The sequence below is a fragment of the Neovison vison genome, chromosome 13 (genome assembly GCF_020171115.1).
Source record: "Neovison vison isolate M4711 chromosome 13, ASM_NN_V1, whole genome shotgun sequence".
In the NCBI taxonomy this organism is placed as follows: Eukaryota; Metazoa; Chordata; class Mammalia; order Carnivora; family Mustelidae; genus Neogale; species Neogale vison.
The window spans coordinates 92,674,165-92,686,618 of NC_058103.1; the positions used below are offsets into that span (position 1 = coordinate 92,674,165).

A 12,454-nucleotide genomic window follows, 5' to 3' on the forward strand; every position below is an offset into this window, starting at 1 on the left:
GTAAAACTGTAACCCTGAGAGAAATTAGAGAAGACTATATTCAAGTAAGTATTTTTATCATGGAAAGAGATTTATGGAATTAAAAACTCAGTATTGGAAAGAGGTCAATGTCATCAAAACCATGTCAAATTTGATAAAAATTCTAAAATGCATATGGAAAATACAAAGAGCTGATAATGACCAAAGTAAGAAGACACACCAGCAGATCATCACTTATTACAAATTTATAGTCATGAACACAGTGTTCGACTGTTACAAGGTTAGATACACTTAGAGAATGGTGGAACCGAATGAAGAGTTGGTGTGGTTGGGGAAGGTGGGTTTTTCAGGAAAAACTTTAAGATAATTTGGGCATGGAAAAAACAGACTTGATGCCCCTCCTTCAACACATACACAAAAATTAATGCCCAGAACACTGTAGGTCTAAATGACAAATGAAGAGTGCTACTGTCTTTCAAAGATGACTTAAGAGAATATTTTTGTGACGGAGTTAGGGAAAGATTACTTTAAGGTGGCTCAAAATGCCCTAACCATAAGGACAACACTGTACTAAAACTGAGAATCTCTATTTGTAAAAAGGCCCCATTAAGAAAGGGAAAAGATTACCTACAAAGTGGAAGAAAACACTTCCAACACAATTAACCAAAGAACTCACATGCAGCATATAAAAAGAGCTTCTTTAAAACATAATAAAAGATGGACAATTTATTAGAGTCGGACACATGATTGAACAGTGAATACCCAATGGCCCAAAAAGCATCTCAGAGAATGCTTGATTAGGAAACACAAATTGAAATCAGAATGGCTCAAATTAGAATGGCTCAAATGGCATTAGAAATGCCAACACCAACTGTTGGCAAAGATATGGAGCAACCAGAACTGTGTTGTACTGGTGGTTGGAGTGTGAATTGTTACCATGATGAAAACAAATACAAGAAAATAATCTTGGAAGGCTTAAAAAATGAACAATTCAATCAAAAAAGAAAATCACTGAGAATAAGGTGATTTCATTGTAGAACAGGACCCATAGTGAGTCAATAAGTATGACTATATGTAAATACAGCTTTGGGAATGATAGAAGACAGCATTTGATTAAAGAATATTTTAAAAATCAATTTATAAGGGTATAATATGATGCTCAACTTTAAGTGTGTAGTTTGGTTAGTTTTGACAAATAAATCACAGGGTTCAACCTCACAATCAGATTTGTCCCCCCAAAACGTTTGCTTACTCCCTGTGCGGTCAATTCCTCTACTTTAGCCACAGACAACCAATGATCTGGTTTTTGTGACTATTGATTAGTTTTGCTTATTGTAGTAAACCTGATGAATGGACATGTACAGTGTGAACTCCTGTGTATCTGGCTACTTCTGCTCAGCATAAGGGTTTTGAGATCAATCCATGCTATTGAGTGTATCAGTGGTTACTGCTGAGAAGTAGCCTGTTACCTATCGTATGTACCACAGTTTACCCTTTCACCTGACGATGAACATTTGGGTTTATTCCATGGCTGTTATGAACAAAGCTGCTGCATTTGTATGAGAGAAAAAAAAAAAAGGTTACCATCACCTTGGAAAACTGCAGGTATCATCTACTGACATTAAATTCTGACATACCCTGTGACCAACAATTTCACTCCCGAGTATATACCTAAGAGAAATCATTCCTATGTGCACCAAAAGACATGTACAAGAAAGTTCACAGCAACATATTCATTATAGCCCAAACCTGGGGACACCACCAATGCCCATCATCATTAGAATGAAGAAATTAGGATAGTCATGCAATGAAATACTATAGGGCACTGAAAATAACTAGATTATAGGTACACACTATAACATGTCTGATTCTCCCAAGAAGGAAAGAAGCCAGACACAAAATGAGTCCCTTTTGATGAAGGTCCAAAGCAGGTGAAACTGATCTATTGTGTTAGAAGTCAGGAATGTGGCTTCTTCTGAAGAAGGGTTAGTTGTGGGTCCCAGAAGGGGGAAGGAAGGGGGCTTCTGGGAGGTAGGTAATGTACTATTTCCTGATTTGCACTCGGAACTATACACTTCAAAATTTGAGCACTTTTCCATATGTATGTTATGCTTCAATAAATATTGGCTTTTAAAAGAGTTAATATATAGGACACCTGGGTGGCTCAGTTGGTTAAGCATCTACCTTCAGCTCAGATGAGTGCCACATTGGGCTCCTTGTTTGGCAGGGAGCCTGTTTCTCCTTCTGCCTGCTGCACCCCCTGCTTGTGCACATGTGCATGCTCTCTCTCCCCCTCTGACAAATAAATAAAATCTTAAAAAAATAAAAATAAATGAAAAAGAGTCAATATATTAAGTTCAGTGGCATCACAATGATCTCAATTTATCTGTACAGTAGTTATTTACAATTATTATCACTGTCCTCACTTGTATACATGAGGAGAGCAACTCTGGCCACAGCTATTACAAGACAGAGCCAAGCATCATGTGATGTGCAAAGTCATGAAACCTGCAGCAAAGGGTTAATTCCAAACTCAGCCAAGTCCTCAAGATGTCCGTGCTCAATTTCTGTCTGAGAAAGTTCATTTTCCTCATTTTATGTTCTCACTCTCTCATCCAGTGTCTCCTTTATCTGGAGGGAAATGCTCAAGAGTTTAGATATTGAAACTCTGTGTTTAGTTATTTCTCAGGAAGACAGTAATTTGTTCTTTCTGTAGAGCAGGAAAAAATTTTAGTTTTGCAGCTGCTTTCTAGGGAGGAGTGAGAGCCCTGTCTTCGCTGAGCTAGTTGATGGCTATGAGCCCAGTAATGGGGGACGAGAGGAAGGAACCAGAAGGGGCTGATGATGGAAAGGTTTGGTGGCGAGCTGGAAGAGAGGATGCTAAGGCAGGACGGGGACCGGCGGAGCGGCTGCTCGGTGGAGGGCCCAGAGAAAGAATGCTTGGCAGCTGCAAACAGATGGAGGTTTGAGGAAGAGGAGAAAAATGGAGCCACCTGGAAAGATTTTTAAGGAAGAAGAAAAATATCAGCAGGAGGGATGTGTAAAGATGTAGCTTCGAATACAGTACAAACTGCAGTCTGTTCTTCCCAAAAGAAGGTTCAAATTCTGCTTGATTCATTTTCTCTATGACACAATAAAATTCCTGGTATTTTTAAACCATTAAAATAAAAGTGTTCATTCAAGTATCTCCTAAAATCAAATACATGCACCCACCGTATACGTTAGCACATAAACTATGGCCCAACAATGCTTTCTACTCGAAGTTGCAAGATTCTGCAAACCAGAGCATTGTTTTCTTTTTTTTAAGCAGCATTTTTATTTGCTTGCAATAGCTTCTGTAAGCCTTGGCAGCATTAAAAAAAAAAAAAAATTACAACCCCCCCTTTTTAAATGTTTAGGAGTCAAAAATGCAACATGAAATGACCTAGTCAAGTTTTGTGGCTGTGAGCTGGTATGGAACACCTATGATCTCCTTTATTATTTGGACTGACTCACTCGGGCCCTGTCTTTTTTTTTTTGAATAGCCATCCTAATTCTTAAGTGCTCCTGCTCCCCATGTGTTTCTCTTGCTGGATCTTTAAATGTCAGTGCATTGGCAGGAGAAAAAAAAAAAAAATCCATCACTCTCCAGCCCTTCCCTGATTTGAAGCGGCCATTCCTCTCTTCCCCTTATTATTCCAGCTCTTATTATCTTTATTTTTCAGGAAGTCACAACCTTTCATGTGTAAAATGAATACGATCAACTCAGTGATTTCTAAAATGTTTGCAGCTGTCAGGTTTTAATGTAAAATTTCAGGTTCTATATATATATATATGTGTATATATATATTTTTTTTTTAAGATTTATTTTTTTTCTAAAGATTTTATTATTATTTATTTGACAGGCAGAGATCACAAGTAGGCAGAGAGGCAGGCAGAGAGAGAAGGAAACAGGCTCCCTGCTGAGCAGAGAGCCTGATAGGACCCTGGGATCATGATTTGAGCCAAAGGCAGAGATTTTAACCCACTGAGCCACCCAGGTGCCCCCAGGTTCTATATTTTAAATCTCTTGCTTTAACTCCTCCTGAGCCAAAGACCTTTACTCATATTTCCTGGAGCACAACATGAAATTCCCAAGTCGCTGGTCCACATTTCAGGATTCCCTCCACTTCGTATTAAGCTTTAGCTCTCATCTATGTTGGAAGAGTCCAGCTCCCTCCCCACAGCTCCCAGCTGTGAGCAAGTAGAAGCCTAATACACACGCATTCCAATCTCCTCTCATTTCCTAGTACACCCTATTTCTATGTCCACAAAATTTAAGACTCTCCTGTCTTTAGTCTGTACAGCTTCCAGTTTTCAGGATTATCACCGTAACTCCATGCAAGTGATGGTGACAAGTCACAAAGCCCTAGAGAATATACAATGAGCAAACCTATTGCCTAGACCATGAAAGGAGACACTTGGGATCATTTATCCAGATACAGGACATTAAAGGAAAAATCTAGTCATAGTCATAGCTAATACAGCGTGCTAGCTATGAATGGAGAAGTTTTTTTAAAGTACAGGAAGGCCAATAAAATACTCAAAGATATTTATAGCTTTCCTTTGCTGATGAGGCAAGGATGTCTGACTCACCAGGAGGGGCAGTGAGCAGCTCTATCCTTTATAACCAAGGAAACCCAAATAAGAAACAAACCAGAAAGTAGGCTGATCTTTATTAAGTTGAGGGATGGGTTGTTTCCCTATCTGAACCAGAATATTCTAAGGAGGGATGTTTGGAATGGTGTGAGTAAGCCCCAGGAAAGGCCACATGTGGCAACAGCTTGCTCACTCCCAATAACCACGCTGCCATGCTGGGTTGGTTCTCTTTTCTACAAAAGCCATGGAGCTCCCTCTCAGCAGGGCAGTCCACAGGCCAACCCTCAGTCCCAGGCTGGGTCTGATCTGCAGCCAGTGGAGGGAAGAGCTTTTCCAGATGAATATGGGAAGAGAAACCAAAAAAGCATAGTTCATTTTGCTTCAGAAAAAATAAGTGCTTTTCTTCTGTGTATTTTCTCCGTGGGTAATTAAGTCACTGCCATTTCCCAGATAGTGCCATTTTAATGTGTGATACCATCTGAATGTAAAACTCCCAATCGTTAATTTCATTTCCTCTCAGGATGCTGAGGCACACGCCATGATGATATGTTTCACATTTCTTAATAAGTAATTAGGTGTTTCAGGTCCTCCTTCGTAATATAAAATAGGAGATGAGCAGGAAAGAAAGCCCAGCTCTGGGCTGAGCTTCTGCATCAAAGGTTCATCTAGACCTGGGAACCTGAAGGGTGGGGGAGGACAGAAGAAGGAGGGAGGGCTAAGATGGCGGTGAGGTAGGGGGAGGGGAGTCTGAAATATATGCAAAATTAACTGCAGTGTCTTCTTCCATAGCTTTCTAACTTTGTTGGGTTTTTAAAGGAGCCTCAGAATGTTCAGAATCACTAACCAGAGTGAAAACAAAAGTAATTTTCTCCTGGTATTAGGCAGTCAGTCAGTCCGTCCAAAATATGGCCTTCCCTGGCCTCGGACCTGGTGTTACTTGAACCACTAGACTCTTAGGAATGCATCTGACTTTTAGGAAAAATGAATCATGAGATACAAATTCATATCATGCCTTTTTTTTTATTTTTAATAACATGCCTCAGAATATATTGAGAAAAAATTCAGGCAATATTTTTACTGAGTCAAAAAAGAAAATTTGAATAGTTTTAGAAGAGGTGTTCTCAAATAGAGATACTAAGCATTTTCAAAAATCTCAATTCTCATTTCGACCTTTACATTAATTCACAAATTAACGCAATTCCAGTAAAAAACCCAAACGGATCCTTTGGAAACCGAGGTTAAAACTAAGGTTTTCTAGAAGAATAAGCAAGCCAAAAACATTTTTTTTAATTGCATAAAAACTTGAACAGATCTTGACATGTATCTTACTGCTGGAATAATTAAGATGTCTATATAAAATGGAAACACAAAGACCACAGAAAGTCCTCAACAGTACCATGCTTAGCATAGAGAGTAACTAAGCTAGAAGCCTGCTGTAAGTTAGCACCTCAGGGAGGAAAAAGTGGTCTTAGATCTATACCTCAAGCTATGCACCAAACTCAATTTTTGATATAAAATGGAAGGAAAGAAGGAAAAGTTAGAAAAAAAATAACACTTAAGCAATTTGAAAAAATAGGTCATCTGAATAGGAAAGTTCTTCTTAAGTGGAAGAAGAAAAGTTATATATTAAAATGAAAATAGATTTGACTATACACAAATAATTAAAATGTTTTCACATTGGACAAGACAAGTAAAATTAAAGACAAATGATAAAGATGGAAACTTGTCTCATTGTTTTAAAAGTACTCTTTTCAGGGTGCCCGGGTTGCTTAGTTGGTTAAGCATCTGCCTTTAGCTCAGGTCACGATCCCAGGGCTCGGTATTGAGACCCATGTGAGGCTCCCTGCCCAGTAGGGAATCTATTTCTCCCTCCCCCCACACAACCCCAAACCCCCATTTGTGCTCTGTCTAATAAATAAAAATCTTTAAAAAAAAAAGTACTGTTTTCATACTGAATATATTTGCATAAAAATTAACTTTGGCAATTAATACATATTGAATACATTAAGGCTTATACCCTTTCATTTAGCAATTCCATCACAAGAAATTTATCCTAATTAAACATTTATGAACAAAAATATTTACAGAAATGTTATTTCCATTTTTATACTATAATACCTTGAAAAACTAAATCTCTATAAATACAATCATGGTTAAAATGTAGTCAATAAAAAATACAGTCACATTTTCAAGTGTGAAAAGCAGCTTTATACAAGATGATCAAAAAACTTTTAAGTATTCAACTCACATAAGCCTTTCATAATTCAAAATGTTGGCAATGGTTTCCCTATGAAACAGAATTACAGGAAGTTTCTTTGGCTTTGTGATATTTCTGGCTATTTCCAAAATTCATTATTTTATTTTGTAATATAGGGAAACATTTAAAACTTAGAGAAATTTTTCTAAGATCAGTAAATAAACTCTCTATATTAAGGTGACAAAGGTATTCACAGAGCAAGGCTCTGAATGATGGCCACTATATTTCCTATGAACCCACTAAAGCAGAAGACATAAAACTCCCACAGGATAAAAAACAGGCCTTTTTCTCACGCCATTGTGTTAAAGCCTGTGTGGTCAGGTGTGATGGAGTTAAACGCACACCAGTCCTCTGTGCAGACTGAGAGACACACGCCCCTTGTTGACGTGGAGTCTGCTGCGAGTGTAACTGTGCTGGGTATCCTGGGTTTGCTAATCCAGATCTACCCTTTTCCCCTTTGGGGCTCTCTTCTGGGCCCTGTTGTCCTGACGGAATGGCAGAGAATGGCTCCCAGTCCTTGGACTTGTCTTTGGATTTGGCCATGGGAGTGATGGTGAGAAACAAGACAAAGAAGAGAGTCAGACTATTTATTTCCCAGCTCCTTTCCTGTCAAGTCACTGGGGACCGGCTGCATCCCTCTACTGAGGGCCACAACTCCTGCTGGGCAGCCCCTCACCATACAACTCAGCCTCCCTCTGAAATTCTGGGTTTCCCCAGTGGCTTCTCCCACCCTTGCCCCTTAAGTCTAGGGCTTTCAAAATTTCTGTCCATAGAGCCAGATGTTGCTCCAGCTCTTAGTGCTTTCCCGAAACCCTGCCCACGCCTTGGGAAAGAGTTCTAAATAACTCTCAGTCCGATTAGCCAGTTTGAGTCTGTCACCTGATTCCTAAAAGCACCCTGGTTGGTATATTAATATATGTAATTAAAAAAAAAAATAAGTGCAGTTATCTTCACAAACCAAAAAGAAAACAAAAGTGACATAATATGGCTTCGATAATTTTTTTCACGTTTGAAATAAAAAGAAGTTCAACCCCGTGTTAATGCTATGATTGAATGATTCTATGATACCAAGGTTCTTGTGCCTTCCAGTTTCGTTTTACAAGTTTCTAAACCTTGTATCACCTTGCCACGTACAGAATAGCATATTAGAAGAGAAATAGCAGAGGGAGACCACCGGTTATCTGTTTCTCACGAGACAAATTGCTTCGTCATCAATACAAAGGCAGACATTTTTCTTAGGTACCCCCTTGTATGTTTCATGACACACCATTTCACTTTGCTGTGATGGAGTTTTACTTTGCCCCAAGCTTCAAAAGCTAATCAAGTTTACTACATCCAGATGTTCCTGGTCTTGCTGCAGTAAAGGGGCCGGACTCAACAGAAGTTGATTAACCATTTAAGGATATGAGAAGGCCACTGAAAGAGATTCCTCCTTAAAAAAACAAGATCATCCCACAAGGTTGTTTCAAGAGCCAACTCCTACACCCAGGGAGGGAAAAGACAATTCTGAGAAGAATATGAGGTCTGTCAAATGGATTCTTCCAATCTCATTCCCCAGGACTGGGGAGAGAGGTAGTGCTCTTTTCCCTCCAAATTATTGTGAGGCATCCCAAACACAAAGCAGAATTGCACAGATAAGAGTGTAAGAAAGCAGAGCATAAGAGATGGGAGACAGTAATGCACTCTCATTTAAGGAGAGAAGCTCAGGCTTAGTGAATTAACACTGGGGCCCTTTACTGAGGAGAAGAGGTCAACTTCAGCACCAACAAGTCCTGTGCACGATGGCTCTGATGGGGGCTGATGATTCACTTGGCTGAAACATCACCAAAGTTCCAAGAGCTCCTATCTTGATGGTGAACACAGAGTGATCAGAATGGCACTGAAAGCTCTGGAGGGCCGAAGGATTTACCCGCCAAGGGAGGCCGTTACCGTGTCAGCAGCTACAGATGATGCTGATGCTTTGGAAATGGCACAGAGAGCCTCCTTAGCAGTGGGCACCAGCAGCAGTGGGCAGTTACCCTCGCATGACTAAGAGAACTTTGGAAGCCTTAGTTTAAAGGGACAGGTCCTCTGAGATCAGCTTTCTTTTTATCCGTGAACAAAAAAAGATGATTTATAGTATTGGGTGATCTTATAAGCCCTCAGGGGGAAAAATTAAAAAAAAAAAGTGCTAAATGACAAACTGTGTATAAAGGAAACTCCAAGCAGTGGCAAATCTGAAGTGGCTGAGGGCAGCACAAGGACACCAGGGGACTCCTGAAGACAAAGACAATCTCATTCCCTGCTCTGCCAAGGACTGAGCTTAAATGCAGATACAGAACTCCAACAACACACTTGAAATAGGAACGCTAGATTCTTGTATACCCTAGGAAAAAATAAAGAGCATTGTGGATATAAAAGCCCAAGACTTCAAACACCTTGAAATATGTCTCAATTAATTTCACTGTCTCTGTGCTCTCTTCAAAGTGGCAAATTTCATATGTCTCCTGAAAGGCAGGGAAACCAAAGGAAATATCACAAAATGTTTGAAATAATAAACCAACAGTTTTCTCAAAAAAAGCTTAAGAAAATCACAAGGAAAGTGTTAACTTCCTCAAAATTAGCAATAAATGAGAGGGCAACCCTACACTGGTATCAAGTGATGGGGTAAAAATAAGTTTACTTCAGGCATAGTGGCATCTTGTTCTTATTTGATACCACCAAGAGGATAGCAGCTCCTAGGAGTCTCTCCGGAACTGAACACCAGCCTAGGAGTGTAGTAAGGAAGCATTGCCACTGGGATGGCAATCCCCACTGGGAACTGGGTGGGGACTTGGAGATCTTCCTCAGACCACAGTCAGCCCTCTCCGTCACTGTGCTAGCGCAGCTCACCCAGCAGCCCTATCATTATCTGTCCTGCCCTCCCCCCATCTCATCCAAGACCTTAGAAAGCTCTGAGAATACAGATCATGACAAGCAAAGACTGGGAAAGCCACAGATGAGGTCAACCACAGTGTTCCTCTGAGCTTCTGGAAATGGACTAAGGAAACTGCAGAGATATAAACACCCCCCAAATACTACTTGAAGTGGATTGAAAAACCATTTACGGTATTGAGTTAACTTCTCTGCTCAGCAAATGCTCATCATGACGAGGAAGACTGCTACGATCTACTGATAGGAACAGGACTTGGAGCACCATTAATAACTAGGAATATGAAATGCACAGGATTGTGGTTTTTCATTAAAGAAAACTTCAGTACTTTTAAGTGTGCAAACTGTGTGAGATCATGAGATAGAATTTGGTGGCTGGTTCATTGACTGTAACCACAAGCACTACAATTTAGGAAGAATCAACTGAGGTAAGAAGACTGGAACATATATATATATATATATATACACACACACACATACATATATCTTTATGTATATATATATATATTTATATATTTTTTTTCTGCAGTGTTTGACCTCTAGAATGAAAAGTATCTTGGCTTTAGTGAAAAAAACTATATAAATATATTTATATATATATATATATATATATACACACACACACACATATATATATATAGTTTTTTTCACTAAAGCCAAGATACTTTTCATTCTAGAAGTTAAACACTGCAGAAAAAAAAAATGCTATGGAGTAGCTGATATCTGGGGATAGTCAGAAATCTGCAGTTGGGTAAATGAGGCTAAAAGCCATCGGGCTGTAAACTGAGAATTCATTTGCCAACCCAAAATGCATCTGTGTTCTCAGTCACTGAAGTAACTTACGATACTGCAGAAAAACCACGAATTACTAACCCACCCCGAATTTGATCCATTTACATCTATCAGTGAATAGGAACGGAAAGCATTTTTCTCTCTGATGCAAAGACTGATCCTCATATACACACATACCCTAAGACAACCAGAAAAAATAGAAGCCTGCATAGGTAATCTCCCAATCTCAGGAAGAAGACAAAGACCCTCCACCAGAGATGCACAAACACATCTATTCATTTACGATACACCGTCCTCTAATTCCTGTTTTTTTGTGTTTTTTTTTTTTTTAAATTTGTGAACTTTTCAGTTAGAGTAAAAATATCTAAATGGCCCATTCCGTTTTAATATATTCAAGCAAAGTTCCCAGGAAGGTTTCCAGAAAGTTGGGTTGCTTTAAAATTGGCCATGCATTAAGGAAAGCTTTGTCTCACCAAAGGGAAAAAGTAACTGATACAGTCTCTTTACATTCACTCCACACAAGGTTCCTGGAGTTCGAAGGCATTTTCAAAGGGAGAAAAATCGAATGGCAGCTCTGGAGGTGCATACGAGGCCTCTTTGAGCAACCCTGCCAGCTCCCAACAATATGAGGGCCCACCACCTGCTTCCTGAGGAATGTGAAATCTACCTGCTCTGCTGGCTCCCCAAAGGTTCTCCTGCTTTCCACACCGGGTGCCCTTCATTCATTCCATGGCCTTCACCTTTCATCTCGAAGAGATGCAGTAATGATAACTGTGCAAATGTTCCCTTGAACAGCGCAACCAAAAAGAAAAGCCTTCAGCTTTACATTTTGCAGGGAAACAAAAACTCAAATTCTGGGAGGACCGAACTAGCACTAAAAGCCGCGGCGGTGAAGGATTCATTCCACGGGTACCCGGCTTCTTTTCACATTACCTGCTTCGGTGTACTTCAATCCCACTTTTTCTTCTGTGTCTTTTGTCTTTGGGGGTGGCCAGACAGCTTGGAGTCTGCCCGGAGTCCTATCATCCTGCTCGGTAGGGCTGTGGTCAGGCTGTTGAAAAAGCAGGTAAAGAAAAGGACACGTTATATGAAATGTGGCCACAGCGAATTAACCCCTGAAGACATGCTGCCTCTAACTCCAAAATTAATTTAAATGGCCAGTTGCATGTTGTGCTCAGTCACTATAATTGAAACATCTCCCTACAGAGTGACCCTTTTCCAGAAAGGTAAAGTGATCAGTGAGGGTGGAAAAAACAACAACAACAAAACAAAACAAACAAAACCCTCAAGGCCAAGTATGAAACAAACATTAATAGATGATATTTATCATATAACTTTATTTTAAATCACCAACATCTAACTGAAGGTACAGTTATATATGCATTGTACATAGGTACATTTATAGGGATGATTATACATGTATCCCAAACCACTCCAGGGTATTTTATAATACAAAGACTAGCTCTGCATTTTCCATAAACACCAGCTGTATGTGGGTCAGGAAATATTTCTCTAAACCCTCAACATTGCTGATCTCAATTCCTTTTTCTCTTCTTTAAATAAATGACAGGGCCTTCATATTGAAGCCATTTTTTATAGGGGCTGATTTTTACTACTTGGAGAATGCCATATTGTGTTCAATTTTCAACTACATCCTAAGAATGTTTCCAAAAGATTTTTAAATTTTTATCGCTTCAACTGATCAACTATAAAAGGGGATGATAATTCAAGACTGAGGAGATACTAAAATTCTATTGTTCTTATGAACATTTAAGATCTACTGGACAGGGGTTTGCTAGTCTTTATAGATTACCTGAATTAATCTCCTTAATAGTAACACTAGCTCACTAATTAGATGGTTACCATGGGCTAACTTCACTCACTCTTCACAACTACTGC

At 39.4% G+C, this 12,454-nt stretch overlaps 1 protein-coding gene across 3 annotated transcripts in view; it reads right to left on the reverse strand.

Moving 5' to 3' along the window:
• FMN1 (formin 1) overlaps nt 1-12,454 on the reverse strand; it is a 415,126-nt gene that overhangs the window by 266,778 nt on the left and 135,894 nt on the right. For all 3 annotated transcript variants that reach the window (XM_044231844.1, XM_044231846.1, XM_044231845.1), the window contains one exon: nt 11,489-11,606. In XM_044231844.1, coding sequence (XP_044087779.1) covers nt 11,489-11,606 — 118 coding nt within the window. The remainder of the gene's footprint in view (nt 1-11,488; nt 11,607-12,454) is intronic.